At 43.8% G+C, this 26,464-nt stretch overlaps 1 protein-coding gene across 1 annotated transcript; it reads left to right on the plus strand.

Annotated features, from left to right (window-relative positions):
• Positions 1–460: 460 nt before the first annotated feature.
• Positions 461–22,662, plus strand: nr2f5 (nuclear receptor subfamily 2, group F, member 5). The gene is made up of 4 exons (XM_079275516.1): positions 461–1,604; positions 13,825–14,105; positions 16,442–16,688; positions 20,442–22,662. The coding sequence occupies exons 1-4, from the start codon at positions 1,238–1,240 to the stop codon at positions 20,759–20,761; spliced, it is 1,215 nt and encodes a 404-aa protein (XP_079131642.1). The 5' UTR covers positions 461–1,237; the 3' UTR covers positions 20,762–22,662.
• Positions 22,663–26,464: the final 3,802 nt, after the last annotated feature.

Here is a 26,464-nt window from a genome sequence, read left to right on the forward strand (position 1 = left end):
GTATTATGAAGATTTAAAATATGTAAAGTCAGTCTAAAATATCAAATATTGATGCAGCACGAATAGTTTAAAAAGTATTTTTTGTAATCACATACTAACAGCAGGTTTTGTACCAGAGCTGGACGCACAACATGCACATTTTATCCTCAATGGGACACTGATGCAGCCACTTTAAAGTACTTGTATAACAACCGCTCCTGTCAGTCACCCCAATCCCTCATCGACCGCCGTCCAATCAGAAAGCGCTTTATTTTTTTAACAGACTTTGGGGGCCAATCAGGGCCGGCCCTGCATGTCTCCCCCTCTCCCGCTGAGGGGAGGGGAAATGACCTTATTTGGCCGTTATGACCTTATATGGGTCGCCGCCAGGGGGGCAGCAGTACGAGGCAGCCTGCTGGTGACACTTTCCCCCAAATTGTAGCTTCGCCTCTCGGAGATGGGGCGGACAGTCGAAGGGTGAAGCGATACACTCGAGCGGCAAAAACGATTGTCGTGCGCGTTAACAGTCTCCGTTGAAGCTTCTGCTGCACGCGGACGATCACCGAGGATATTTAGAGTGCGCGTGTTGGGTAAATTAGGATCAGAACCTCACTGCGGCGCGCAAGGAACAAGAGGAACGGGGATTGCTTCGGGTCCTGCGCTTTACAACGTCTCCAAGAGCTTGCCGGGACTAAATAAATCCGTCACAGGACAACATGAAATGCGGTCATTCAGGAGGCAGCATTTATCTCGCGCGAACCCAAACGCGGTAGGCTATTGAGCGGCGGAGAGACTGGAGCGAGCGGCTGAGAGGCGAAACATTGCTGTCTGTTGTATTCCGTCGTCTTTTCAAATTCTAGAGAAGAAGAAGTAAGACAGCGCATTATTATATTTTACAGCTGACTTAACCGGACTGACTTTTCCAAGAGGTTACACTCTGAAGAACAACGTGTTTATGGATTGCTGCGCACCGAGGGACACCGGGAGTTGTAGGCTTCGCTCTTTTACATCGATCATGTTGATACCTCGCTGTTGCTGTGAACTTTGGTAGATGTTTGCAGAAAGACCGTATATAGATACACGTTTTGAATACAAACACGCTCATAAACGCGCAGATTGACCTCTGCAGAGGAAGTGGGAAGCGCCTTTTCGCCCCCACCCGCCCCTCGTTTTTCTCTCCCAAGACGTCGGGACGGATCTCTATCACTCAGTCGCTCCTTCTGTGATTTTAACAAAGACCAAAGTGTCTGGGGATAGCATGGCAATGGTAGTAAACCAGTGGCCAGAGAACATTTCTGCAGATCCGGGGTCCCAGCTCCAGATATGCGGCCAGGAGCCCGGCGGGGCGCCGGGAACCCCCAACGGTTCCACCCCGGGGAACGACACACTTTCCGGGGACAAGATCCCCAACGTGGACTGCATGGTGTGCGGGGACAAGTCCAGTGGGAAGCATTACGGCCAGTTCACCTGCGAGGGATGCAAAAGCTTCTTTAAGCGCTCGGTGAGGCGGAACCTCTCGTACACCTGCCGGGGGAACCGAGACTGTCCCATCGACCAGCACCACCGGAACCAGTGCCAGTACTGCCGGCTGAAGAAGTGCCTCAAAGTCGGCATGAGAAGAGAGGGTAAGACCATAGGTGTGTGACGGATTTCCGCGTAAAGTTGTGGCACATTTTGTTTACTAATCGTGTTTCTCTGTCTGTGTGAGTGACCTAATGTTGCTCAGTGTAAAATATCAATCTTAACAGGCCATTAAAGTCTGGAACTCAGCCGTAAAAGATTTTACTGTCTCAAAATAAGCGACTAACTCTGAGGCTCTTCTCGCCGCCGCTGTTTGCATCAAAGTCTAAAAGCGGAGACAATTACACGTGCAGCAAGAAAACATTTGAGAAATGTGTAAAGACAAACTTTTATTACACATTTAAAACGAAACACTCTTGTCGTTGTTTTTTTGTTGGTCACTCTCATGTCCAACTGAATACGCGCCAGAGTGGGAATTTGTGCGTAAAATACGCGTCACGTTCTGTGATGCCTGTTGATCCTAACGTGTCACACAGTTTGTATCCACTGTTGCTATTATGGGTAAATAATCAGCCACCACCTGCGGAAAAAACACAATGCTTACTTCACATTCTTTGACCAAATCCAGCGCCATTCACGCTGGTGCGCTCTGCTCTGTGAAATCCCTCCTTTGTCCGCTCTGTTTTAATTATGCTGTTTGCTCACCGACACCCAGCGCCGCTAGAAGAGGATGCCGCTTCATTTGTTGGATTTACAACGGGTCAGTTAGTTGCAAAGGGGAGCGGTGGCAACGTGTCGGCGGAGAGGAGCGCTTCCCTTATTGATTATCATTCAGCAGCGTCGTCCCATTCACGGGAGAGGAGATGGTGCATCTTTTTAAAATAATGTTCCAAACCGAATGGAGCCAAACCATCTGTGCTGGCAGCGTTACTGATGCTTTTTGTTTGGTAATGCACTTTGGATTAGAGAAGCTCATGATTTAGAGGTGACCTATTTTATGATTAAAAGGTACAGATTTGTTAGAATTGTTTTTGGTAATGAATGCAAATGCCAAAATCAACGTGCACCTGAACGCATCCTCAAAAGTCCGAGTCCTTCTTGAAGATGTCCCTCTTCGCCCCGTTTATTTTGTCTCTCAGAGGACAGAATGGGGTCAGCAGCAGCATCCCAGTGAGCAAGCTTGCTCAAGGACACTTCGGCAGCGGATGTTTTAAAGGCAGACAGTGTCTGAACGACCCCTCCGCCCGTTGTTCTCTGTCTGAGCAAAAATGTAAAAGCAGTATATAGGCAGAAGGTGGAAATACCCGTTCTCCTTGGATGAGATGATCCCTTAAGGGGTTCCCGCTCCTGCTGCTGGGCCTATGAGTGTGTGTGTGTGTGTGTGTGTACACACAGTCTTACCTCATGTAAGATGCCCGCGAGCATCTTGGTTGGTGCTTCTTTACGACTGAATGAACCTGAGGATGTCGCCTGACGTCGTGTATCATGCAAAAATATCAGAATCCGTCTCGTGACGAGACTTCAAATAGCCTACAAGTTAAATAACGTTCACACAAGCGAAACATATCATTTTCAAATCATCTTATTTATCCTATTTTGGAGATGAATGTTATTTTGCATGCAGAATATATATTTCTTTTACTTCCTCTGGCAAATCTTTTAATACGTTTTGTTAGATTTGTATTCCAGTTTGTTTCGCGGTGTCGACCTTTGAGCCTTGAAGGCGTCATGTTGTCCGTGAGCCACGAGATTTCTTAAACACCTTAAGAATGGCATTAGTCTCGCTGCTCAGACGAGGAAACATTACGATGCTTTGCTGAGCAGCTGCAGACTCGTCAAAAAGTTTCATCATCTAGCGTCTTGAACTTTTTTTTTTTTCAGTTGGCAGGACATATTTCTTTCAATTCAGTTTGTTATAATTCAACAATAAAAAAAAGATAAGAAGATAAATGTGATGGAAATTCTTCAATTTAAAAGAATGTTTTTTCATATAGAAATAATACGGTTTTGAAACTCATTATCTGCTCATTAGCTTCTGTTTTTGCAGTGCTGGCTTATAGTTGTGCGTTAAAGGCTTAAATGTAGAGCAGGTCAGCTTACATTGGCGGAGCTCATCTGTTGGTGCATTCGAGGTCAGCAGGATTAAACTGTGTCCTTAAATCCTCTTTGTTGGCTGACTTCTGTTCATCAGCATTCATTTGTCTATTTAGGACATTTTTTGTGAAGACACGAGAACTGTCCGGCAATTTGGTAAAAGTAGAGAATCCCCAAACAGAATTCAACGACACACATGGTGATATTGTGTTAAATGTGAGGCTGAGAAAGGTAGTGGTCATAATTCATTATAAATATTGTGCATGAATTACAGACATCCAATTCAAGACTCCCTTTGTTTTAATGAAAAGTCACAACAAAGACATTTGTGTATAAATATTCATGAATATTTGAAACAAAATCGTCATTATTTTATCTTAACATCTAAAGTGATTTAAACACTGCTGCGTCATAAAATCCCAACCGCAACTGTTGAAGCGCACGGCCCCCGTCGTCCTCCCCTGAGGACGCGAGACATGTTTTCTCTACATTATTCAACAGGTTCACCTAAGGTCGTGGAGGGGAGGCAGTGTTTATTCTCAGTGATGATCCAGGTGGAAAAAAAGGCATTCCGATAATTCTCTTTGACATTTCCAACAATGTGCGGCAGCCACCGAAAAGATACTGTCAGAATAAAGCAGAAGGCCACAAGTGGAAATGCATGTTTGATGTGCTAAAAGAGTCTGGCATGCTATGAATCATTTAAAATCTCTTTTTTTTGCTTACTTTGAAATGTACTCGGAGCATATTGTCCATAATGTGCTTCACGTCCCGACTAAGTACAACACGTCTGAGATGAAGTGCTGCTGGATGGAACGAGTGATGTGAATGTGTTGGTATATGACGTGTGATAGCAGAGTCCTGTTGGTGATGTTACTCCACCTTTCCAGCACCGTTTGATATCACTAACACTGCTGCATGACTTTTCTGTTTCGGTTGAATGAATATTTAGCTTCCTGAGAAGACACGCTGAAAGTTTCATGAGTGGACCGCTTCAGATTTAGAGACAACTTCACTGAGTTTCATGTTCTGTTTTTTCCCCCCCCTAAAGGAAGACGTTTGACCTCTTTCTGCAGTCTTGCTGTGTAGAACATAATATCATTTGTTGGAGACTTTTTATCCACAGCTCTTTTCAGCACCATGCCTCAGTGGGAATCAAACCTCGAAAAAACCCCCCAAAAAAACAACCATGGCAGCGTTAGTGTCATTGTCCCCCCACGCAGCGACACAGAACCTCGTCTGTGTCTCCGTCAGCGCGGTTTCTAGGTTGAATAGGAAGCGGAGAGGCAAAGAGAATCAGCCTGACAGTTTGCTTTTGAACTGGAGTGAATGTTTTAATTTTGAAGCAGCCCGCAAGGACGAGCAGCTGAGGACAGAGAGACACACGTGTGGTGGTCTACTGCTCTGATCAATGCACGCGTACACAATGAGAACGTCATCTCGTCTGGAATCATACACCTGGGCGACTGTGAGCACACTAAATACATGCAGACATGCCAACTTAGTGGAGTGCAGTGACAGTAGTCTCAACATCCTATTTGGATCACAGGAATCTGTAATACCCACATTCAACGTGCGCAGTGGGGATGCTGCTGCCTCCTCTCACCCACACTGCACTCTGACAAAATACCGACGGCGGCTGAAAATGTAGGTCAACCAAAACTAAAACATTAATAACAGACGGGCTCAAGTCAAAGTCCAAATGTGTGAAGCGTCCGGGGCCTCTCTCCAGTGAGTAAACAGTGACTAATCCAGTCATTCCCAAAGACTGGGTCGAGACCCCACAGGTGGGTCGCAGGAGATTTCACGAGGGTCGCCAAATATATTCGCAGAATTTCTTCCATATTTAACATTTGTATAACATTTGAGACCACATTAGAGAGCCTGAATGTTCTGAATGCTGCTGATCAGGAAGGGTTCACATGTTGCATCTGAAAACGTGTGGAAGACAGCAGTCAACACGTTCCAAAAGTTTAACTGTTTATATCTCGGGGCGCAGCTGTGGCGTCCTGAAAAATAAGCGTGGGAACGTTGGCGAGCCGCGACTTTGTCAAGATATTATAAGGCGATGCATAAATGTCAGTAAAAATGCTCAGAAACGTTCATTTAGTCACAAATTCGCTCCTATCATAATTTATACATGAGGCCAATTGGGAATTTGGTTTGTCATTGTTAAAAAGTGGGTCCCAGAAAAAGATGTTTAAAGACTCCACAGTGGGCAATTGAACACCAAAATACTGCAGTCTGGCCTCCTGTGGCTCTGAAAACCTTTACTTATAATTTAGCGATTGACAAATTGAAATACTTAACCCCTGTCACCACACTTGTAGTCATTATCAGAGGCCTCTAAGAAGTAAATGGCTCCCATTCACAAACCCTTCAGTGCTGCCCAGCTTCCATTAAAGTAATACACAGAGCAGCCCCTGGTGTTATCATCTCCAAGGCTTGAATATTACAGAATACATGATTGATGATGTTTTTTTGAATGCTTTTGGACACATCAAGGTGACGAGTGTCCTCTCTAATACGGCTATGCTTCCTTCTGCACATTCCAACGCATCACTAATGTGACAAAAGTCATGTGACCCTCTCAGGTGCATTCAGTCGATCAACTCGAACAAACGGACTGACTCCGGACTGTTTTGCTTTGAGTCTTTAAGTGGCTCAACCTGTTTTTGTGTGTCACTTGGGTCTCTTGTAATAACACACTCACACTCACACTCACACACACAAAAGAGGGACACAGAATCTGTCTGGAACATTGAACCCCAATAAGGCTTCTGCTTCTGTCTGCCACGCATTCATTCTCTATTATAGAGCTGTGGGGGAATCTGTGGGCATTCATAACTTAGGCATCTCGTTGATGATCTTACGAGGCTCACTGAGTGGGAGTGCAGCTAATGGCAGAAATGGATAAATGTCAGTTTTTACATTTAAATAAATATGGGGTATTGGGCCAGTCATGTCCTCCACTTCTAATTTGAAGGAGGCTCTTCTCTGACCACAGTTATATTATCAAAGTCTCATTTCACCTTTTCCCAATTTAACCCCTTGTAGTTTGTGGCCGTGCAGATACAATGGTTTTGGTCTTATTTGCTCAGGTTGGCAAAGCAATGCCAAGAAAATGTGAAAATATGGTTGTTTTTTATGTTGCCCAAAATAAAAGGATTAATTGGTTCTCAATAGCAAACGCCTCTGAAACAGCTTGATGTGAAGCTACAACTCTGTGCTGCAACACGGCCTAACGATGACTCACGGGTGGGTCGGTTAGAAGCGCCAGAAACAAAAACCCACACACTTCCACTGCATCGGCGCGGCAGCAGAAGTCTCAGTGGCAGATATCTCATATCTTGAAAAAAATTAAATAAACCAAAAATATATGGCTGCATACCACTAGGGATAAGTGGGAGTAAATATTTTGGGTGAACTGGCCCTTTAAATGTATTGCCCATCTGAGAAAACATAGCTCCAGTACTAAAATGTGCTTTTTGAAAACTCAAATAATTCAAGTCATAGTCTCTGTTTGTATTGTCTGACGACAACAACAACTGAGAAAGTACAAGTAAAGCCAAGCAGCTAATATGTGTTTTTTCCAAGAACACTTGAATGCTCAGATGCCTTCTCTAAAGGAAACACATGGAGTAAAGAGCAGAGGGGAGGGGTTGTGCGTTAAGTGTAAATCAGGATAGTGTGAGTCACTGAGTTTGGGGTGAATTTAGTTGACCAAATAATTCAAGAACTGCCTCATCAAAGTCTGAGACAGGGACCGAGGTAACTGCCTCCACGCGCGGCAGGGCAACCAAACTCCGTCACGCAAAGCTCCCCTCACCCTCCAGGGCGCTGTCTCTCTCTGTCTGTGTCACTGTTCTCCCTCTCGCTCCTGCACTGCCTCCGGTTTTTCTGCACTCTTGTTCTGATGCGGCTCTCGCGTTTCGCCGCATACCTCTCTGCTCTTTCATGCTTCGACACACAGCCGAGGACAGAGTCAGACCTCTTTCGCTGCGCAGATGGCTTGTTAGTGAGGGTTAGCCGAGTGCTAAAGTTGTTGTTGAACAGCAACACTTCAATACAAACAAACAGTCATTTTGCCACGCTCTATTTCCTTTCTTTCCCCCTTTAGTCGGGAACTATTAACACTTTTCAGCTGTCCCGTCATGCGGTACAACCTTCGTACCATTAAACGTATTATCAACTCGTATCAACACATTGCAGCAGTATCTTTAAACCTTCAATAACTGTTTTTTGTTACCACTAGGGGGCAGCGGAAACAAGCTGTAAACAAAACATTGACATATTAAAAAGTTGACACGGCGAACTTGTTGGAAAACAGTTGTTTATTTACACACCCGACTTTTGTTTTTAAATTAATTCCTGAGGGAAATATCTGGCTGTTTAGCTGCTAACTGTTGCTGCCTGGTGCTGAGCAGGTACAGTGGGGTTTTAAGAGCCAAATCAAGAAACCAAAACAAGCTGAACGATGCCAAAATAATAAACATCTATGGAGTAGTCATGTGATCCGTTGTTAATGTCAAAATATAGATTATAGCAGCTGTAATAGAGAACCGTTCTGAAATGTGTTGTAAATGCTGAACACCATCAGTGTCACCATCAGTGTTCTCTTCTTTTTCTGGCAGCATGAACTATTTGTTGAGAATAAACAGAACTCTAGCAGCTTGCTCTTTGCACAATAGCACACAATGGGTCAAATGCTGTGGACCATGGACTCAACCAGCCACAGTCCACAGTATCATATCTGTTTCATACACTGACAAAAAAAAAAGTAACATTTACTTGAAAAAAGCTAGGTAACAATTTGCACGCAGAAATTGTGAGTAATTTTTACTCAGATATTCTCAAGTTAAGTTTACTTACTAGTAAGAATTGGTTTTTATCCAAAATATGCAAGTAACTTTTTACTAATGTTAATTTTTACATCTTCGAGTCTGATGTGTTCTCAAAAAAGGACAATAGTGGGAGAAACTAACAAAAATATTGAATGTGTTCAAATGCGTCATTATGTATCTATTCTCAGTGTATATGAGCCCAACATAATTTTATATAATATTAATATATGATATCTAAACTTTACCAGGCTGGGTGAATCCAGCATGGGTCTTTGGTTCCTGCAACTCCGCCCTTTGTCACAAGTATCTCCAGAAAGTTGGTGGTGCAATTGTCCAATTTCGACAAAAAGGTTCGCTCCAGATGAACTGTGGTTATTCTTCTGAACTCCTCATTGAGCTGAAACAAAAGACAATAAAAAACAACATGATCAAGATGAGGTACCTTGCTAAAATAATTAATGCAGTAGTCCTGCCAGTATAATGTACTATTGAGCAGCAACACAAACTACGACTTCAAATGTATATGTCAAGTTAAACTATAACAGCACTAACTTAGTTGCGTCAACTGTTGATGTCAACTTGCTGAGAGTGAACGTCCTTTAATATTCTGTGAAATATATAGAGAAATTGTGTTAAAACATGAACACACAACATTAAATCTGAATTTGGCTTAAATCTTCATATCGATAGCATGTTTTATCCCCACATAAACAAGTCACCATGACGTTAATACTGAGCTACACAGCGGGCCTGGTCATGTTGATATGTGGCACTAACTCAACACAGTACTGGAACCTTGTTTCATGCCCACAGCCTTCATCATCAAGGACACCGCGTTGGATAGAGACATAAGAGACACGTTTAAAACTGATGACAGAAATATAAGTTACTGTAAAAATATGTCAGAATATGACAGTGACAAAATAATGTTAAGTGTATTAGACTCGCTCTAAAGTCACTAATTCCACCACGTACGGGATATATTTTAGCACATGACCAGAGCTTGTTACTGCTCAGCTATGAGTCCCTGTGTTGTCACATTTCCCTCATTCGACCTCGGCTGGACTTGAGGATGTCCGAGAGAAAGCGCGCTGTGTGTGTGACTCAGCACAGGAAAGCGCCGTGAGCCATGTCTGTAATGCTGTCCCAAGTTAGCTAGCATGATAGCCTAACTAGCTAGCACGCTAAACTGACCAGTTCGCCGGTCTTCAGTGTTCACAACTCAAACACAGACTTGACCGAAGGCTCAACAGCAACGTAGAGTATTAATTAAACATATAACCTACCCCAATGGCTCCCGTGCATGAAGTTCCTCTCCTCCGGTGAAACGCTGCCGTCCTTGTTTCTGCTGTTCCGTTGTTTCGCTGAAGAAAAAAGCGCAAACTCTCCTCTGACGTCACTCCCTGAGTATGCGCTATACGTTGCCAGGTTTCACTTGTATTACCCAAGTACATTTTACTTTGTTGTGTCAGGTAGTGCATTCAATACAGTAGTTTAGTTGATATTACTTGGTGTGAATGATTACAATGTACTTGTAAAAATGAGGATACATAATTACAAACAAACACCAAGTAACACATTAAATAAAAGGTGATATTTTAAAGTAAAAGCACTGGAATGATAATTTCTTGTAAAATTTACAAAAATAATCGAGGTAATAATTACAGGGCCAAAAAGTCTTTTTTTTCAGTGTAGAAACAAGTTGAAAGTAATACATCTCATTAACAGCCCAGTGACGCTAAAGAGCAGCTTCACAATGGAGCATCACCGTTGTTTGATTGACAAAATATACATGAGAATTTCAGGGTGGAGACCAGGTACTCAAATAAATGATCCGCTAACTTTTTCCGCTCCGTATCATCAGGTCGGTTGTCTCTTTATCTCGAACTCTCTCCTGGTTTACACATTAGCTCCTCTCTGCCTCCTATCTGACTCTCTTTGGGAGCAGTGACCTGCAGGTCAAAGTTCAGGGCCGAAATAAAACTAGCAGAGATACCACTCTATCGCTATTTCTTTTGTTTTTACGATTGTGTATTTAGGATATTTTATTGATTGCAGATGTGACACGGAGAGACCGGCACAGGTTCATGCAGAGAAATGTGTTTCTTTTGTCGCTGGCCAATGGAGGCTTTAGAAATGGAAAATCTACTTATTAAACGCAACTGTCAGACTGAGCCAAATCTATAATGCGTCTGTGTTGCCCCGGCACCGTGACCTTTTAGTCCAAACGTTGATAGGCCTCAATTGTATTTAGCTGCTGTAATTCCACTAACAGTCTGACCCAGAGGCTAATCCAGGGCAGCCAGGCAGCGAACTGTGCACTCTGCCAGCTGCCATTTGCTGAAGTGGCATTTTGAAAGTCGCAGCTGAAATGTCCCATGGTGCCTCTGTTTGCATGCACTTTCCTCTGCGCCCTCATTTCGTGCCCTACCTACGTACATGGGATGCTGTTTTATTTTGGGTTTTGGGGATTTGTTGGTCTTTTTTTAGTGCCCTTTTTTTTCGCCCTCAATTTGGTATCAGAATAATTTAGTTATGACTTTGTACATCGATCAGATTTCAAGTTCAAGCTCAGTCAAATACATCGAGCTAAGCCACAGTGCACCAATTAAAAAGCAGGAAACAGCTTATGGCAGACTCCCAAATCTGACTTTATACTCCCATCCCCCCTCTGTTATTCTCTATCTCTCTGACCCTGCTTTCCTTTTTTTGTCTTATCCTCAGGCATCTGTTGCTCTCTAATGTCATTTCTGTCTCTCTCGCTCTCTCGCTGCCCTCCTCTCTGTCAAGATACTACATCTCTCTGTCTCTGCATTGTCTGTCTGCCTGTCTTTCTCTCCATTCTTTTGGACCTTTCCATAATCACCCCTTGCTCCCTTTCCTCTCTCTCTCTCTCCCTCTCTCCCCCTCTCTCTCTCTCTCTCTCCCTCTCTCCCCCTCTCTCTCTCTTTCTCTGCTCCTCGGTCTCGTCCAGCCGGCTGTAGGCGAGAATGAAAAACAGAGAGTGATGTGTCTCAGTCAGAAGTCCTCAAGTGCGCTGCCTCTCAGCCACGAGTGACCCCCACAATGAGGCTTTTGAAAAGTCAAGAGGATCAAGTATAGTCGCCACCATCCGCAGGATTAACCACGAATCAATTTGAGAGCAGATTAATAGCTGCGAATTCACATATCGGCGACATGAGGGGCAGCGGGGTACCAACAGGTCGTGGAATTTATGGAACGTCATTGAATTTGGAAGGATTTGATGTATTCCCTGTGAAAGTCAGGGACAATGTGTTTCATGGCGGTGAGGAGCCCAAAAGAAGAGGAAACCAGGTTGTTGTAGAATAGATTTTATTTTATTTTTTTAGATGATGTTAACAAGCCAGGGCAGAGTGACAGTTTAAGGTTATGGATGTGCTCGGGGAAGAGCTTTTCCGGAGACTGTCCTCTCAGGGAACGCGACAGAATCGGTCCTTTCAGCAAGTGCCCTAAAGTGACACATGCTAAAGTTCAAGCCAACGGAGCCCTCCAGCTGCCTTAGATGTGATGACTCTTGTCCCTCGTGAGCAACAGAGGAAGTCGGGTGATGTTATTGTTGAGCGGCGAAGTCCACGCAGTTAGGAGGTCTCAGGGACTCCTCCCAACAAAACGTCAGATCCCGTTTCCTCCCGTTTCTTGTAACCATGATCACGATCATCCAAAAGCTTAACCACGTGTTTATTATTGTAACCATGATAACAAAGGGCCCCTAACCTTAACTAAGTACTAAGTAACAAACCACAATGATTAGCCAACCCTAACCAAGGTGTTTCTGTGCCTAAACCTTAACCCTAGACTGTCCAATGACAGACTGATTTATTTTACTATTTTTCTTTGTCATGCATAAAATGATTCAATGTGTTTCTAAAGACCAAACAAGTAGTTTGACGTCTAATTTGGGGGACTTGTTGAGTTCTGTTGCTTCTCTCGCCGACAGCAACAGCTCTGTATGCTTTAGCAGTCTTTCCCTTCAAGCTCACAGCACCTCAGAGGGACTAAAAACACATTTGACCAGGTAATCTTTGTGGAAATTGCACTGAGACTACTTCCCCCCCCTGCTGCTCAAGGCGGCGTTTCATTTTCTTTGGCTTGGGAAACCCCGCAAAGACTGACACGTGCGGCTAATCCGACAGCTGTCCCTTGCTAAGGCGAGACGAGAGCTGCTGGAGTGCGAGAGACGAGGAATGTCCCCATTGTGCAACGTCTTTGTGACAGGCAACACCTCTCCACAGCTCGGCCCGGCGAGACTGCGCTGTTTGCGAAAGGAGGCCGCATTCTTTTCCGGGAGCACGCGGGTTGACACAAGTTCACGGAGAAAACTCGTACTTTGAGGTCAACACCTTTTGTGCTGAGGTATTTTTTTTTTCTGGCTAGAATTAAAGGCCTTTTTGCTTATTTTTTTTTGACGCTCTAGAGTGATTTGACCTCCCGTTTCTCAGACGTGCCACGGTGCGTTCAGTTGACACAGCTGCTGTGTGTGAGGTGACAGGTGATGCAGAGTTGAAAAGCATTTTTCCAAACCCCCTCCTCCTCCCTTTTTATTTCACCCCTCTCTCCACCTCCAGCTTCCACCTGTCTCTTTATGTAAACCACCGCTCTATATCTGAAGCCTCATCTCAGGCTTTATTCAAATACACTGAACTCTGCACCTTCTCTCTCTTTCCCCTCTCCCTGCCCTTAATCTCCCCTTTCTAAATCACCTCTCGATCCCTCCCTCTCCAACTTATCTCGCCATTTCACCCTTTTACCTAATTTTTCCCTTCACACACGGCCTCCCCTCTGCATTCTCATTCTCAAGGGAGGGAGGGTGGGTGTTCGACGGGGTGAGGCATGTTACCGTGTTCATGTGTGGTACGTGCATGTGTATATGCGTTATGCGGATGCATAACATATGTAGGTGTGAAGAAGTGGTATATCTGCACCAGCTGCTGCTTGTCATTACTCATTGATGCACAACAGCAGGGGCAGAGTGGCCACTTTCCACCGCTCCACAGAAAAGACGAGCGCTGACATATTTAGGAGTCAGAGAAATGTTCCCGTCGCCACACTTTTTGCCCCTTTGACCATATTCCCGACACATTTGACATGCCCAATTTCCCTCTTTCTCCTCCGTCTTTGTCTCCTCTACCTTCTGTTTCTGCTGCAGGCTTTAAGGTTTCACTTCATTTAACGTTCAGAGGCCGTTTGGATGTAGACCAGGTTTGGGTGTATCGCACTCTGTTAAAAAGTGCACTTTTCAGGCAGACAGAGATGAAGACGTACGCAGAGCGAAAACAAACATACACTGGAAAAATGTTACATATTCATGGTTAAAAGTTCAGATTAGTGCGGCCAAATTCTCACCTTCACCTGTCTTGTTTTTCAGCTGTACAGCGAGGACGCACATCGAACTCCCAGAGCAGCCCAGGACAGTACCTGACCAACGGCACCGACCCGTACAACGGCCAGCCCTACCTATCCGGCTTCATCTCTCTGTTGCTGCGCGCCGAGCCCTACCCCACATCTCGCTACGGGGCCCAGTGCATGCAGGGAAACAACCTGATGGGCATTGAGAACATCTGCGAGCTGGCGGCCAGGCTGCTCTTCAGTGCTGTTGAGTGGGCCAAGAACATCCCTTTCTTCCCCGATCTGCAGCTCATGGACCAGGTAAGCCTGCCGCTTTGACGACAATTCATTCAAATTTAAATATCCAACTCCAAAGGTTTCGTTTGATATTTTGGGCTTATCGCGTTCTTGCCAAGAGTTAGATGAGAAGATGGAAACCACTCTTGTGTCTGTATAGTAGATACAATGCTACGGCCAGCAGCACGTTAGCCTAGCTTAGCATAAATACTGGAAACAGCTGGCCTGGCTCACCAGCACAAACTGTCATGTTATATCTCATTTATTGGATACGTACAAAAACCAGCGTGTAAAAATGTGTCCCAAGGACGTTACTGTACCTGGCTTCATCAAAGTAAGAGCGAGGCTCGTTGTTTACCCATGTTTCCAGTCTTTGCGCTCGGCTAAGATAATTAGCCGAGCGCAAAGACGGGACTTTGCTTTCTTACAGAGAATTAGATGATAAAATGAGAACCACACTCGCGCTAAATATCAAGCTAGAGCTAATGCTTAGTTGCCTGTAGCTTCATATTTAGTGTAAATGAGTGTGGATATCATTTTAGCATCTAATATTGTCTTTTAAGAAACAGAATGTGCATTTCATGTGAAATTGGCTTTTCAGTAAAGCATGCAAGAACATACATAAGGGATTGGCTTTTAGCCTCCGAATGTAGAAACTTAGCACCAGGATGTTCATATTGTATATGATATATACAGTATATAAAATACTACACCCAAAACTTTGCAACATGGTAACATTTTTCACATCACATTTCTTCAGTTCAAGTTTGCTTTTAAAGAAATGTTGAGCTCGTAAAATAACACAATTAAATTCTCCCGTTCAACTTCATCAAAACCAAAATGAAGCTGTTATCCAATGGAAGACCACAGTTACATGAAGTGTGATTAATAAACGCTTTCTTTATGACATCTCGCCCCCTCATTACAAATAATTGAGCTTCTAAATATTTGTTTTCCTTTTCATTATTTGAGAATCATCATCACTCATGGGCATATAAAAAGAAATTCTGTTGTGTTACTATTCACTGAAGGGAGAAAGCGGCACAACAAACCCAATGTCAATGCTGCACATGTCGATTTATACCAGCTGTAAAGTCTTGGCACGGAGGAATCGCCTGACCTATAAATATTCACATGCACCTTGGGCTGACATATCACAGATATGTCATGCTGTAGCTGCACCATATCATTAATTCACCATTAACGTCACGTCAAGATGTCCCGTACCTCACAGCGAGTGCTTTAGAAATGTGCCACCAGTTTTATGCTTTCTATAAACCCGCTTTGTTGAATTATTTTCAACCTGCTATCAAAACACTCTGTTTACACCAACGTAACTTCACTGCGTCCACATTTTAAACTGTGTGTCTAGATTACCCAGGGTAGACAAAATGATGTCAACACCTATAAATGGAGAACATGTGCTATTATTTTAAATGCTGCTACAAAGAGGAGTCATATGTGGTTGGATTCCCATTGCAGGCTGAGTCCATCCACATCCTTCATCTTGTGACTGCTCCTCCTCATATATAAAAATCATGATTTGTTTGAAGCAATTGTGCCGATCAAAACCTTTAAATAATTAAATAATTGCACGAATGATTTGCACTTTGGAGCTGTGCCATTTTCCGTTGTGATCAAGTCGCAAGTTTTTGTTAACCCAAACTATATATTAAAATCACAATGTTGCCATATTATACATTCTTCTTTGTGCCATAACACCTCCTCCTGTAATATTTCTGACCTTTAACACTGACAGTAACCGTTTTGTCACATTAATTCGTCCTTACAATCAGTTTATAAAAGGTGCTCTCTGTTAGCTTTGTGCCATGAGCCTGCTTTTGTGTGAGTGTGCTTCCTTCTTCCTTCAATGAATGAATATATTATTTGTTGGGAAAAGAAATATGTGAATGAATGGCGCTCCTGTCCTGTATCTCGTCTGCATTCAGTCTGTGATAATGTGACCAAATTCGAACCATCTCCAAAGGATTGTTAGCTGTTTCTTGCATCCTGTGACACTTACAATGAATGTGTATTTGTGCTATTGAAACACAGATTGACTCATGTTCATGCTTGGTGGGGATGAGCTGTGTGTGCAAACCTTCTCAAACATGGTGTAACATTTTTAAACATCATTCCTGTTCAACACATTTGAATTGATTCAACCCTGTAAACATGCCTTTAGAATTTCTGAATACATTCCTACGTTTTATGATTAAAAAATTGACATATTGTAGAAATCTCAAATCCAGATGTGTCGACCGCATGATTTAAATCTGATGTGTTTTTTTTTAGACATCCTGCTGAGTGAAAGAAGCTTCCTCCCTGTAATAACCACTTTACGCGACCTGTTTTCCTAGGTGGCGCTGTTGCGCATGTCATGGAGCGAGCTCTTCGTGCTCAACGCCGCCCAGTGCTCCATGCCGCTTCATGTGGCCCCTCTGTTGGCAGCTGCAGGCCTGCACGCATCGCCCATGTCAGCGGAGCGCGTGGTGGCCTTCATGGACCACATCCGTGTCTTCCAAGAGCAGGTGGAGAAGCTGAAGGCCCTGCAGGTCGACACGGCGGAGTATTCCTGCCTCAAGTCCATCGTGCTCTTCACGTCTGGTGAGTTTGAATGAAGCACATGTGTCATATAAAGAGTTGAGAGTCACAGGGAAACTCTGTTAAATGTCAATGGTGTCACGTAACGTTAAAACAGGATGTCGAAGCAGGATTTAACTCGTGGTGGATGGCTCCAGACTGTTTAATGGAAAGTTTATAAGTAATTAGAAATCCATGGCCCAAAAATGTCAAATATATGGTATCACTGCTCTCTAAGCTCTCTAAGAAAACAAATCGGAAAGAAAAAGAAAGAGGAGAAACCTCAGGAGAGGAAATTTAAAGAGAAATCCTGCCAGACGATTGGAAAAGAAACAATTATATTTATAGAAAGTTGAAACAGTTCATAAGAAAATAAAGTTTAACAGTAGCTTTAAGTTGAATGTTGTTGTAATAAATCAAATATAGGTCCAAATATAGGTGACTTCTTTTTGGCACGGGAACATTCTCTTTATTGGTTTATTCATGTCGACAGGGACGCTTAATCGCAGGGTATCAAAGCACATGTAAACAGCTCAACCTGAATTTAAGAAATGTCTAATAGGAGGGTTGCTTTGTGCATTGAAACATTGCCAAATAACCCCAGCAGATAATACAACAGTTTATTTATCAGGGCGAGATACAACCAATGAATTCAATCATAAATGTAAATAAGTATGTATTCATATATTATCGGTAAAGAAATTAAAACAGAACTTTACATTATTGCCTGATATTGCTGACGTCTGCTTAAGAGCTCAAGTCATTTTTACGTAAAGTCTGAACTGGATGCCATCAGATAAATGCAACGGCTGCAGCAGCAGGAGGTGAAATGTGCACAGGAGGAAATGAAATGTGCATCTTGTGGTGCCTTGTTAGGAGCAATGTAATCAATCTCTTCATAATTATCTCCTTTGCACACAAAAAAATGAATAAAATGACTTTAATCATTTGAAGTTGTCGAGGACATACTTCTCATGTTGTATCGATTGAAAATGTCCGCAGTGTAGGAATATCCAGCAAAATGCTGAACATACAGCATGCGTCATTCTCTGCTTGTGTACTGTTGCACAGTATAAAAGAAGAGAAGAAGAAGAAGAGGAGGCGAGCATCTCTTCCACTGAAAATGGTCGAAAATAACGTCTTTAATGCAAAAACGTTTAAAATCTATCAGTGAGCATAACTGACTCCTATGTCTGCAAGACAGGAAGCCATTTAACACATAGAAGCTAGATAATTATCAGCATTGTTTACTCAATAAGAAGAGATGCTTCAAGCATTCATTTGTATCTGTTATGAAAGGGGGCGACGACTGCGAGACACACTGACCAGGAGAGCCCCAAAGTCCGGTCCAAGATTGTGAATTTGGACCGTTACTTTGATGATTTCACTGTAAAATTAGAAGTTCTTAGTGCCAAGAAACATCTCTTCCCTCTGCTGTGTTGAAATCCAGTTTGAGCTCACAGACAGACTCATGAGGCCGACTTCAACTGCGCTTAACCTCTTCACCTCCGCCGAGGCTGGCCGAGACGTGACCTCCAACGCTGCAGCAGATAGTGTCTCGTTGGCTCCATATGCAAATGCTTCTGCTACAGTCCTCCCACTAGTCAGTCATGGTCTCTGCCCTCCATGAATTTCACTGTAATTTGATCGCTCTTTAATACCGTAAAAGACCGCTATTCTCCCTCACGTGTGCCTCACTTAAAGCACTTCTTCTTTTTGTTAGCTGCGGTTAACTGTAAGATTTTACCTGAATCTTTGACGTCAGCATTTAGATTTCGATTTCGATTTCTGCCCATGTAATACATTTCACATTTAGTTGGAAAGACGTATCGACAAGTGGTCAATTACTTTTTTGTTGACATTGCACCAAAAGAAAGTTTAGATAGAGACGGATCAATTATATATATATATATATATATATATATATATATATATATATATATATATATATATATATATATATACATGCTAATATTTTATCTCCTAAAAGCCAGCAGCCACCGTCTGCTAACATTGCTTCCTTGTGAATTTTAGTTACCATTGCCTGTAATCTAATGTTATCGATGATGATGGTAACCTCTTACCTGCATGAAACAACTCTCAGTTGGACGTACTGACAAAGAAAGTACCTTTCTGCAAGCACAGATTTCTCTATTTGTAGCTGTTTTGCATCCAAAGCTCTTAACCCCCCCCCCCACAAATAAAAAACAGGGCTTGAGCTTCACACCCTCCTCCCTGTGTTGAATTATGTCCTCCCCACTGAGCTGCAGACACGATTAAATCAAAATGCAATGGTGTTACATCTTGAGGAAACCCATGAGATGGCATTGTTTTGATACTTCTTGTACACAAACCCCGTTGAGGTTCATCCCAACAGTCACTGGGCTCCAGTGCCAGCCAAATACTGTCACATCTGGGATACTTCACGGAGAGATCATGCTTTGTGACCCAGGGGGAAACGGAAGGTGCAGAAGCCAACACTGAGATGTGTCTCGTCCCTGTTCATTTTTTTTTTCTTCATTTATTGCATTTTTCCTCTTTTCTCCCTTGCGTGGCTTGTGGGATGCACTCTGTGTGTACCTAGCGCCTCTCTGCCATGTATGTATGTGTCTGTAGATCCACCTCTCCCCTGCTCTCATCAGCCATCTCTCCTCCTTGATCGCATCTATTATTGAAACCAGTCATCCACCCCTCCTCCCTGTATGCTCCCCAAGCCCAGCACAGGCCCCAGGACCCCTGCCCCCACCACGGGAGTTGAATTATGTATGGTGGGTTTCAGTGAGACTGAGAATTCGCAACAGCCCCGGCCGTGACCTACATAACCCCGGTAGCCCTGAGCATCCCATGTGACTTCCCCGTATGCGGGCAGATGTACCCACATGTATACACGTCGCAAAAAACTGCAGATGTCCTGCCAAAAGAAGACAATGCATTGAGTGAAACGTGCAGATACTCACACAGAAATTTGAATTTAATGGAGACAGTCCCACGGACAGCTTTACTAATCCCAACCAGGCAGGGACTGCCTTGTCACGCAGAACCCAAAATGGCGGCCCGAAAAAAGAAAGCAGTCCAGCTGCCCCCTGAGTGGAAGGGAAATACAGCTGAAGTGGGAGCAACCGTTCACTCAGAATGATGAGAATAGTGGCCGCTGAGGGTGGGGAGGGGTGGACATGCTCGATTAAAATATGACGTAAATGACTTTGTTTTTTGTTGTAGTGGCGCTCAGGCCCAGCAGGGTTTACACCGGGGACAGATCAAAGTGTGAGATGACAAAGGGAAGCAACGATGCAAGGTGACAGGTTAAAACCTGCGGGCCAGCGCTTTCAGACCAAAAGAACGCGCTTGAGAAGAAATTGCCCTCATCAAAAAACCTGTCTTCCAAACGAGGGTTCATGCAGGGGGCAGAGTCACAGAGCACTCAATGTACAGTGTGTGGCACAGTACAGTGAATTGTGTCTTTGTTTTGAGCCCACACATCTCTGACCCCCTTTGCTAAATCCCCCGTGCTCGCCCCGGCACACGGAGGGTGTGAAAAGTATCGCGCACAGTGTTACGCACTCTTATCGGCTGTGCGAGACTCTTGCCGAGAGCGGGGGGCCGGCGGGGGGGGGGGGGGGGGAGGTGTGAGGAGGCGGGAGGCAGAACACGACCTCCGGCTGCGGGGAGAGGGAACGCTGTCCTGTGCTGTGAACCATAATTTGTACTTTCTTGCATGGTGACACTGTAATAAGGATTCTGCTTGACAAACCATGAATCTCTCTTCCTTCCCTGTAGATGCTATGGGGCTATCAGACGTCGCCCACGTGGAGAGCATCCAGGAGAAGTCCCAGTGCGCCCTGGAGGAGTATGTAAGGAACCAGTACCCCAGCCAGCCAAACCGCTTCGGACGCCTCCTCCTCCGCCTGCCCTCCCTGCGCATCGTCTCCTCGCCGGTCATCGAGCAGCTGTTTTTCGTCCGCCTGGTAGGCAAGACGCCCATCGAGACGCTGCTGCGCGACATGCTGCTCTCGGGCTCCAGCTACAACTGGCCCTACATGCCCACCGTGCAGCGCGACCGGCCCATCTCCCTCCACTACAACGAGAACGGGCCCTGAGGTGGAGAGGCAGACGAGACAGAGGAGGAGAAGCTGTGGGAGCAATGCAGGCTTGAGCGTCCATCTGGCTTCTCACCCATCCATCCATCCATCCGTCATTCATTCATTTCAACATCTCCCTCACCATTCCGCTCAAAAAACCCAAACTGACAAAGTAATCCATTACCGTCCCGGTTACACAAGCCAGCCAATCATTCACCGTGGGCCGTTGCAGAGACTCGGTGGCTCGTTGCATCCCGTCAGCCGACGGTGCAGTCTACCTTTTTGAGATGTGGTGCGAGATGGACAAGTTGGTCGAACAAGTTATTGCGCAGTTCACCAGCAGGTCTGTTGGACTCAACTTCAGATGTCAGTCTCAAACCCCATGAAAACAGGGGCAGAAAAAAGACAAAACAGTTGGTTTGTTGTTGGTGCTAGCCTACATTTACAGAGGCTGTGTACGAGCGTCTCAGTAGGACGAATACTGAGCAAGGGCTTTGCCAAAGGGACTCTAAAACCAAGAGCACAAGGCCCACTGTATAATATACCAATTTTTTGAAAAGAAAGCCTGAAGCCATTAAAAGAAGACAAATGCCAAAATGTCTTGGACTTTTGCAGAGGATATGTTTTAATGTGCGTGTGTTTGTATTAGCACTGTTTATATGGAGAGAAACCCCATGATTGTGTCCATATGTACAGTATATTGTTGATTCATAGGCATCTATAGCATATTAGGGTTCAATGGGAAAAGCTCAGGTTCAAAGGGTGAGGTAGCCAGACAGACCGACAGACAGACATGCCGATATCAGAACAAGAGCAAAATACCAGTCCAAATGTACAGCAGCCTGTACCAAAGCTGAAAAATGCAAATTGTTTGGATATGTTTGTGGTAGTGTTGGTGATGACCATGTTGTGTCTCTAATTTGACTATATACTTGTTTTGGGGTCTCAGGGGCAGAGAAGGAAAAACAAAAAAACAGCCTCGGCACTTGCATTGTGAACGAGTCAGAACCTACCGGTACACTTATTCACTCCTGAGAAATCACAGCACCGGTAGACTCTTGCTGCCCTTATGCCATTTGATCGATCTACCTTTTCACTGATTCAAAAGGCCCATTGACACTTCTTCCATGTTGTTTTCACAGGAGTAACGCAACACATGCTCATTTTTTGTTTTATTGTCTTGATTGTCAATGTTGGACCTTGTGAATTGGGGGGGGAGGGGGAGCATCTTACTAAACTAGCTGTACTTGCCTTAGAACAAAGATTTTGTCACTGAGCATTTATCTTATGACTGTGCCATAATCTCTCGTTACCTGTTATAACAGGTATTATGTCCTGTCAGGAGAGGAAATTGAACTCACGCGATGTAAAAATGATTAATGTGCACATAAAGTCATAGAAAAGTGATGCAAACGATGGAGATTTTTTTGAATCCATCAGTAGAGAGAACAGATATTTCTGCTTTGACGTCATCAGCACTTTCGTTTTTTTTAGACTTCATGCGAGTTCTTTTCCACTTCCTGATGATATTGTCATGTAGGGAAAACCCCCTCGACGCATGTCCTTTGAGCTTATCGTACCGATATCCTAGCGAAAAGTATCACTAACCTCTGAAAACCTCAGTCTCTGTTACAATACTATCCCAGTTGGACTTATGACTGTGACTTAGTTTAGGACTATCTTAAGTTGTTGTTGTTGTTTTTTTTCTTCCCCCTTGGTGGAAGTTTATTTTGACAACCTGTCTCACATTTCCAACATGGCACTGTGGTATCAACTTTGGCATTGCAAAAGCCATCTGGGACCTTAGAAAGCTGTCTGTTGACAAGTGAATTCACAGAAAGCTCCTATGACTTTTGTTTTTATCCCCTCTTCTTTTGTTTGGAAATATGGATTATCCATTAATTGAAATAAAATTCTGTTGTTCACAGTAAGTTTTCTGCTGTCTTTTACTGTCATTTATAATTACAACCCAAAATAGCATCAATGTGTTCAAAGCAGAGCACACAAATTGTGTTCTTTACTCTGGTCTGTGATTTGATGAAATATGCCTGGGAAGTCGTATCTTCTCCCCAAAGTTTTTCTGTACACATGTTTGACTTGTAATCAAACAACCATATATTTTTATGATCTTCTGATGTAGCCTACTGATAATTCAAACGTTTCATGCACACCTAAACCGTGGAAGTTCTCCAACTGCGTGTCAGGAAACATTGTCTTTAGGAAAAGAGCTTCATGTCTGTGTGAACAGTACAAAAATATACACAACAATGCAATAAAAGTAAAGATTTTGGTTAAGATTTGCATTATTGTACTCAACATGAGTTGAAAAATAAGTTACAAGGTTCATTATATTTGTTATCTCTCAACACAGGCTCGCACAATGAAATGCAAGTTGTAGGTTAGCCCTTACGCTAGACATACATAAAATATGAATCTAATATTTTAAATTACAATGTAATGAAATGAAATATAACAAAATATGTACACTTACTTACATACAAATCATTGAGTACATACAGTAGGCTACATACACCCAGAGAGACTTTAGTTCGTAGTGGGAATAAGGGTAGAAGGTTAGAAGAAGGGATGTCAGGCACCACCCGGCTGGCACCTTAAGTGACCCAAATCAAACACACCTAAGATGTTGCGCAAGAACAGGTACATGCTGGGTGTAGCTACTAAGCTAGCATGCTCATGGAGCTGGATTCCCTCAGTGTTCTTCACTTTAAAACGTTTTGAATTTGAGGTGCGCGGTGGGACAGAGAGGCTGAGCGGACTGGTGACTAAATAATGTTTTAAGAATGAAGGAGCAGAGAAGTTTCACTGGAGCAGACTGAGGAGGACCTGGTGGTGCACTCACAGGAAGACGTTCAGACAGGTGAGTACAACAACAATAAATAAACAAATACATCATTATGTACCTTATTAAAGTCATGCAACAGTATATTAAGTGGTAGAAAATAGCTCCATCTTTTTCAGCTTTAGCATTAAAGTGATGCACATTAATGCAAAACAAAACAATGTAACATATGATTCTTAAATGGGCCATTCTGCATGTTCTGTGTTGTATTATTCGACTATTATAATTCTTTGTCATTTCCGCTTTTATTGGTCAGTTGAGGGGAAATGAGTGTCCCCTCAAATGAGTTGAGAGAAAGATGGGAATGACATGCACCAAAGGCCATTTGAACCTTGGTCAATGCCCCAACCATATTACGGTACTTTCAAACAGTGAGTGATGTTCTGTGATCAGTTTGTTGCTGGTGAGGAAGTCCATAGTTCAGGGATTCTGGACACACGTAGAATAAGCTCCTTTGTCGTTTCCCTCGCTTAGGTTTCCGTGGTTGCCGTGATCACCCACTGAGAGCCGCGGCGGCTCGATGAAAACCATCATGAACTCTGAATGCCGCCGAGCTCGGGGTAACACAATTGCTACAAATACATCTTTATCTTTTAAGTTGCACTTTTAAAACTTTGCCTCTTGTTCAGTGCAGTGTTCCTCTGGTGCTGATCTATTCGTTGCAGGGTATTTTCAGATTTCCTCCACTGATGCAGATAAGGCACAGATCATCAAGGATAAATAATTCTGGTATTTCTTTGTTCAAAGAGCACTTTGATTGAATGAGGGAAAGAGACACATGTGCCTATCAATGCCGTGGATCAATCAATGATTGTAGACCAAGTGGGGGTCGCCCCGCACTCACGCTGGGATGCAACCCAAATGTTGATACAGGCCTGCTTGGTGCATGACAGAAAGTAAGCAAACACCACGACCCATTGTATGTGTGTGTGGGGGGAGACATGGAGAGAGAAAGAACACACATGGTCTTTGACCTTTGGGTTCAAGGTGTGCGTGTGTGTGTGTGTGTGTGTGTGTCTGTGTAGTGTGTTCATGTTTGGGTAAATATAGCTGCTGGTAGCCCTCAGTTATAAAAGTTAGACCGAGTCCAAAAAGAAAGACAAGGACATAGACAAGTACAGGTTTGTGCGTTTTGACTCTCAGACTTTAAACATAATGTCATGTTACCTCCTTCTTACCACACACACACACACACACACACACACACACACACACTCCCCCCACATGGTAGCCTTGTGCCCCTTACACCCAACCCTCCCCTCCTCCAACTACCTCCCCCAATCCCTCAATCCCCACCCTCCATCCTACCCGCCCACCACTATCCCGTGTGTGTGTGTGTGTGTGTGTGTGTGTGTGTGTGTGTGTGTGTGTGTGTGTGTGTGTGTGTGTGTGTGTGTGTGTGTGTGTGTGTGTGTGTGTGTGTGTGTGTGTGTGTGAGTGTGTATGAAGAGTAGCCGATTGACTTATGCCTTCATTTCGGAGCTGTCACTCCTGGCCAAACACCATGACCCCTCAACCTCCATTTTGGAGGCGCACTTCTTTTTTTCCTTCAGCATATGAATAAAAACACATGTGGCCCAAAGGTGTGTGTGTGTGCGTGTGTGTGTGTACATGTTTATGTGTACAGGTAAATCAAACTGACACAGCTCCTTTGAATGGCAGGAGCTGAATTACTTTTGCACTTCAATTTTGCACACCTGCCATTTATGGTAAACACTGGTCTCAGCATAAACCATAAAAGCAAAAAATATGTTTCGTCAAGATCAGATCAGCGCCAGTGAAGATCAGAACCAGGTGCGGCAATTGCAGGTTATTTCTTTGTGGGTAAATTACTTTGCATATATTACAGATTTTACTACATTTTACACTAACATTTCGTCCAGATTTCTTGGTTTGTTGGAACAACTTGTGTTTATTTTGAATACTAAAAAACTGGAGGATGAAAAACGGGAACATTGTTCTTTAATGATATCATTTGCATGTTAAGCTCATTAACTTACTCTATTACCTTCAACATGTTTTTCAAACGTATTCAGAGGGACTCTGGCGTAATCCGCTCTCCCGATACTATCTATCTGTGGAAACATATTCTCAGTAATAAAACTCAGGAATATGTGATGATGATCAGCGGCGTCTTGTAAAAGTAAAACCCCCAAAACGATGAGCTTTAAGTACCCTCAAAGTTACTTTCAAAAACAACACACAAAATGTATGCTACCGATCAAGCGTAGTAGTCATAATTGTTTCGAACTGATGACTCATTATGACGTGAGGGTCATTGAGGTTGCAGCGCGGCGCTATGATGCACACATTTACACATGCAGCACAGAAACAATGCGTCCCTCCGAGCCGTCTGTAGGTAGGCGACCGTACCAATCAGGTCCCAGCCGGAGGTCGACATGACAAACACAATAAGGCAGCAGATGCATCAGCCCGTGTGCTCTGACAGTAATTGTCCTGGGTCCATGTCACAGTCGCCCTGTTACAAATACAAGGGATGCTCCTTTGACAGAGACGACATCGGCGCCAGTCACATGCGTTTAAGCCAGACACCTCCTTTATTTGTTATGACACACTTTCAATTTCGCAAAAAGGGCCCCACAGAAGATGAACATACGTGGGATGAGGAAGGCCTGTGAAAGCAGCTGGCCGTGTGTGTGATTTAGACTTGGGCCGAGGAGGCGAGACATGTGGATTTTGTTTGAATAAAAAGGCATGTTTTGTCTTGTTGCTAAATGTGAATGTTGGCAGCACAGGGGCGAGCTAGACGTCCATCTCTGGGGGATACGGCAGCCCAGATCGATAGGTGGGATGTCAGATTGAATTGAGGTCACTCTTTGTCTCCCCAAAGAGGTCCCACT

This window comes from Melanostigma gelatinosum, assembly GCF_949748355.1.
Source record: "Melanostigma gelatinosum genome assembly, chromosome: 9".
Classification (NCBI taxonomy): domain Eukaryota; kingdom Metazoa; phylum Chordata; class Actinopteri; order Perciformes; family Zoarcidae; genus Melanostigma; species Melanostigma gelatinosum.

Coding starts and splice junctions, on each gene's coding strand:
- nr2f5 (XM_079275516.1), top strand. CDS start 1,238: ATGGCAATGGTAGTAAACCAGTGGCCAGAGAACATTTCTGCAGATCCG. Junction 1,605..13,824: donor AGTCGGCATGAGAAGAGAGG/GTAAGACCATAG, acceptor CTTGTTTTTCAG/CTGTACAGCGAGGACGCACA. Junction 16,689..20,441: donor CATCGTGCTCTTCACGTCTG/GTGAGTTTGAAT, acceptor CCTTCCCTGTAG/ATGCTATGGGGCTATCAGAC.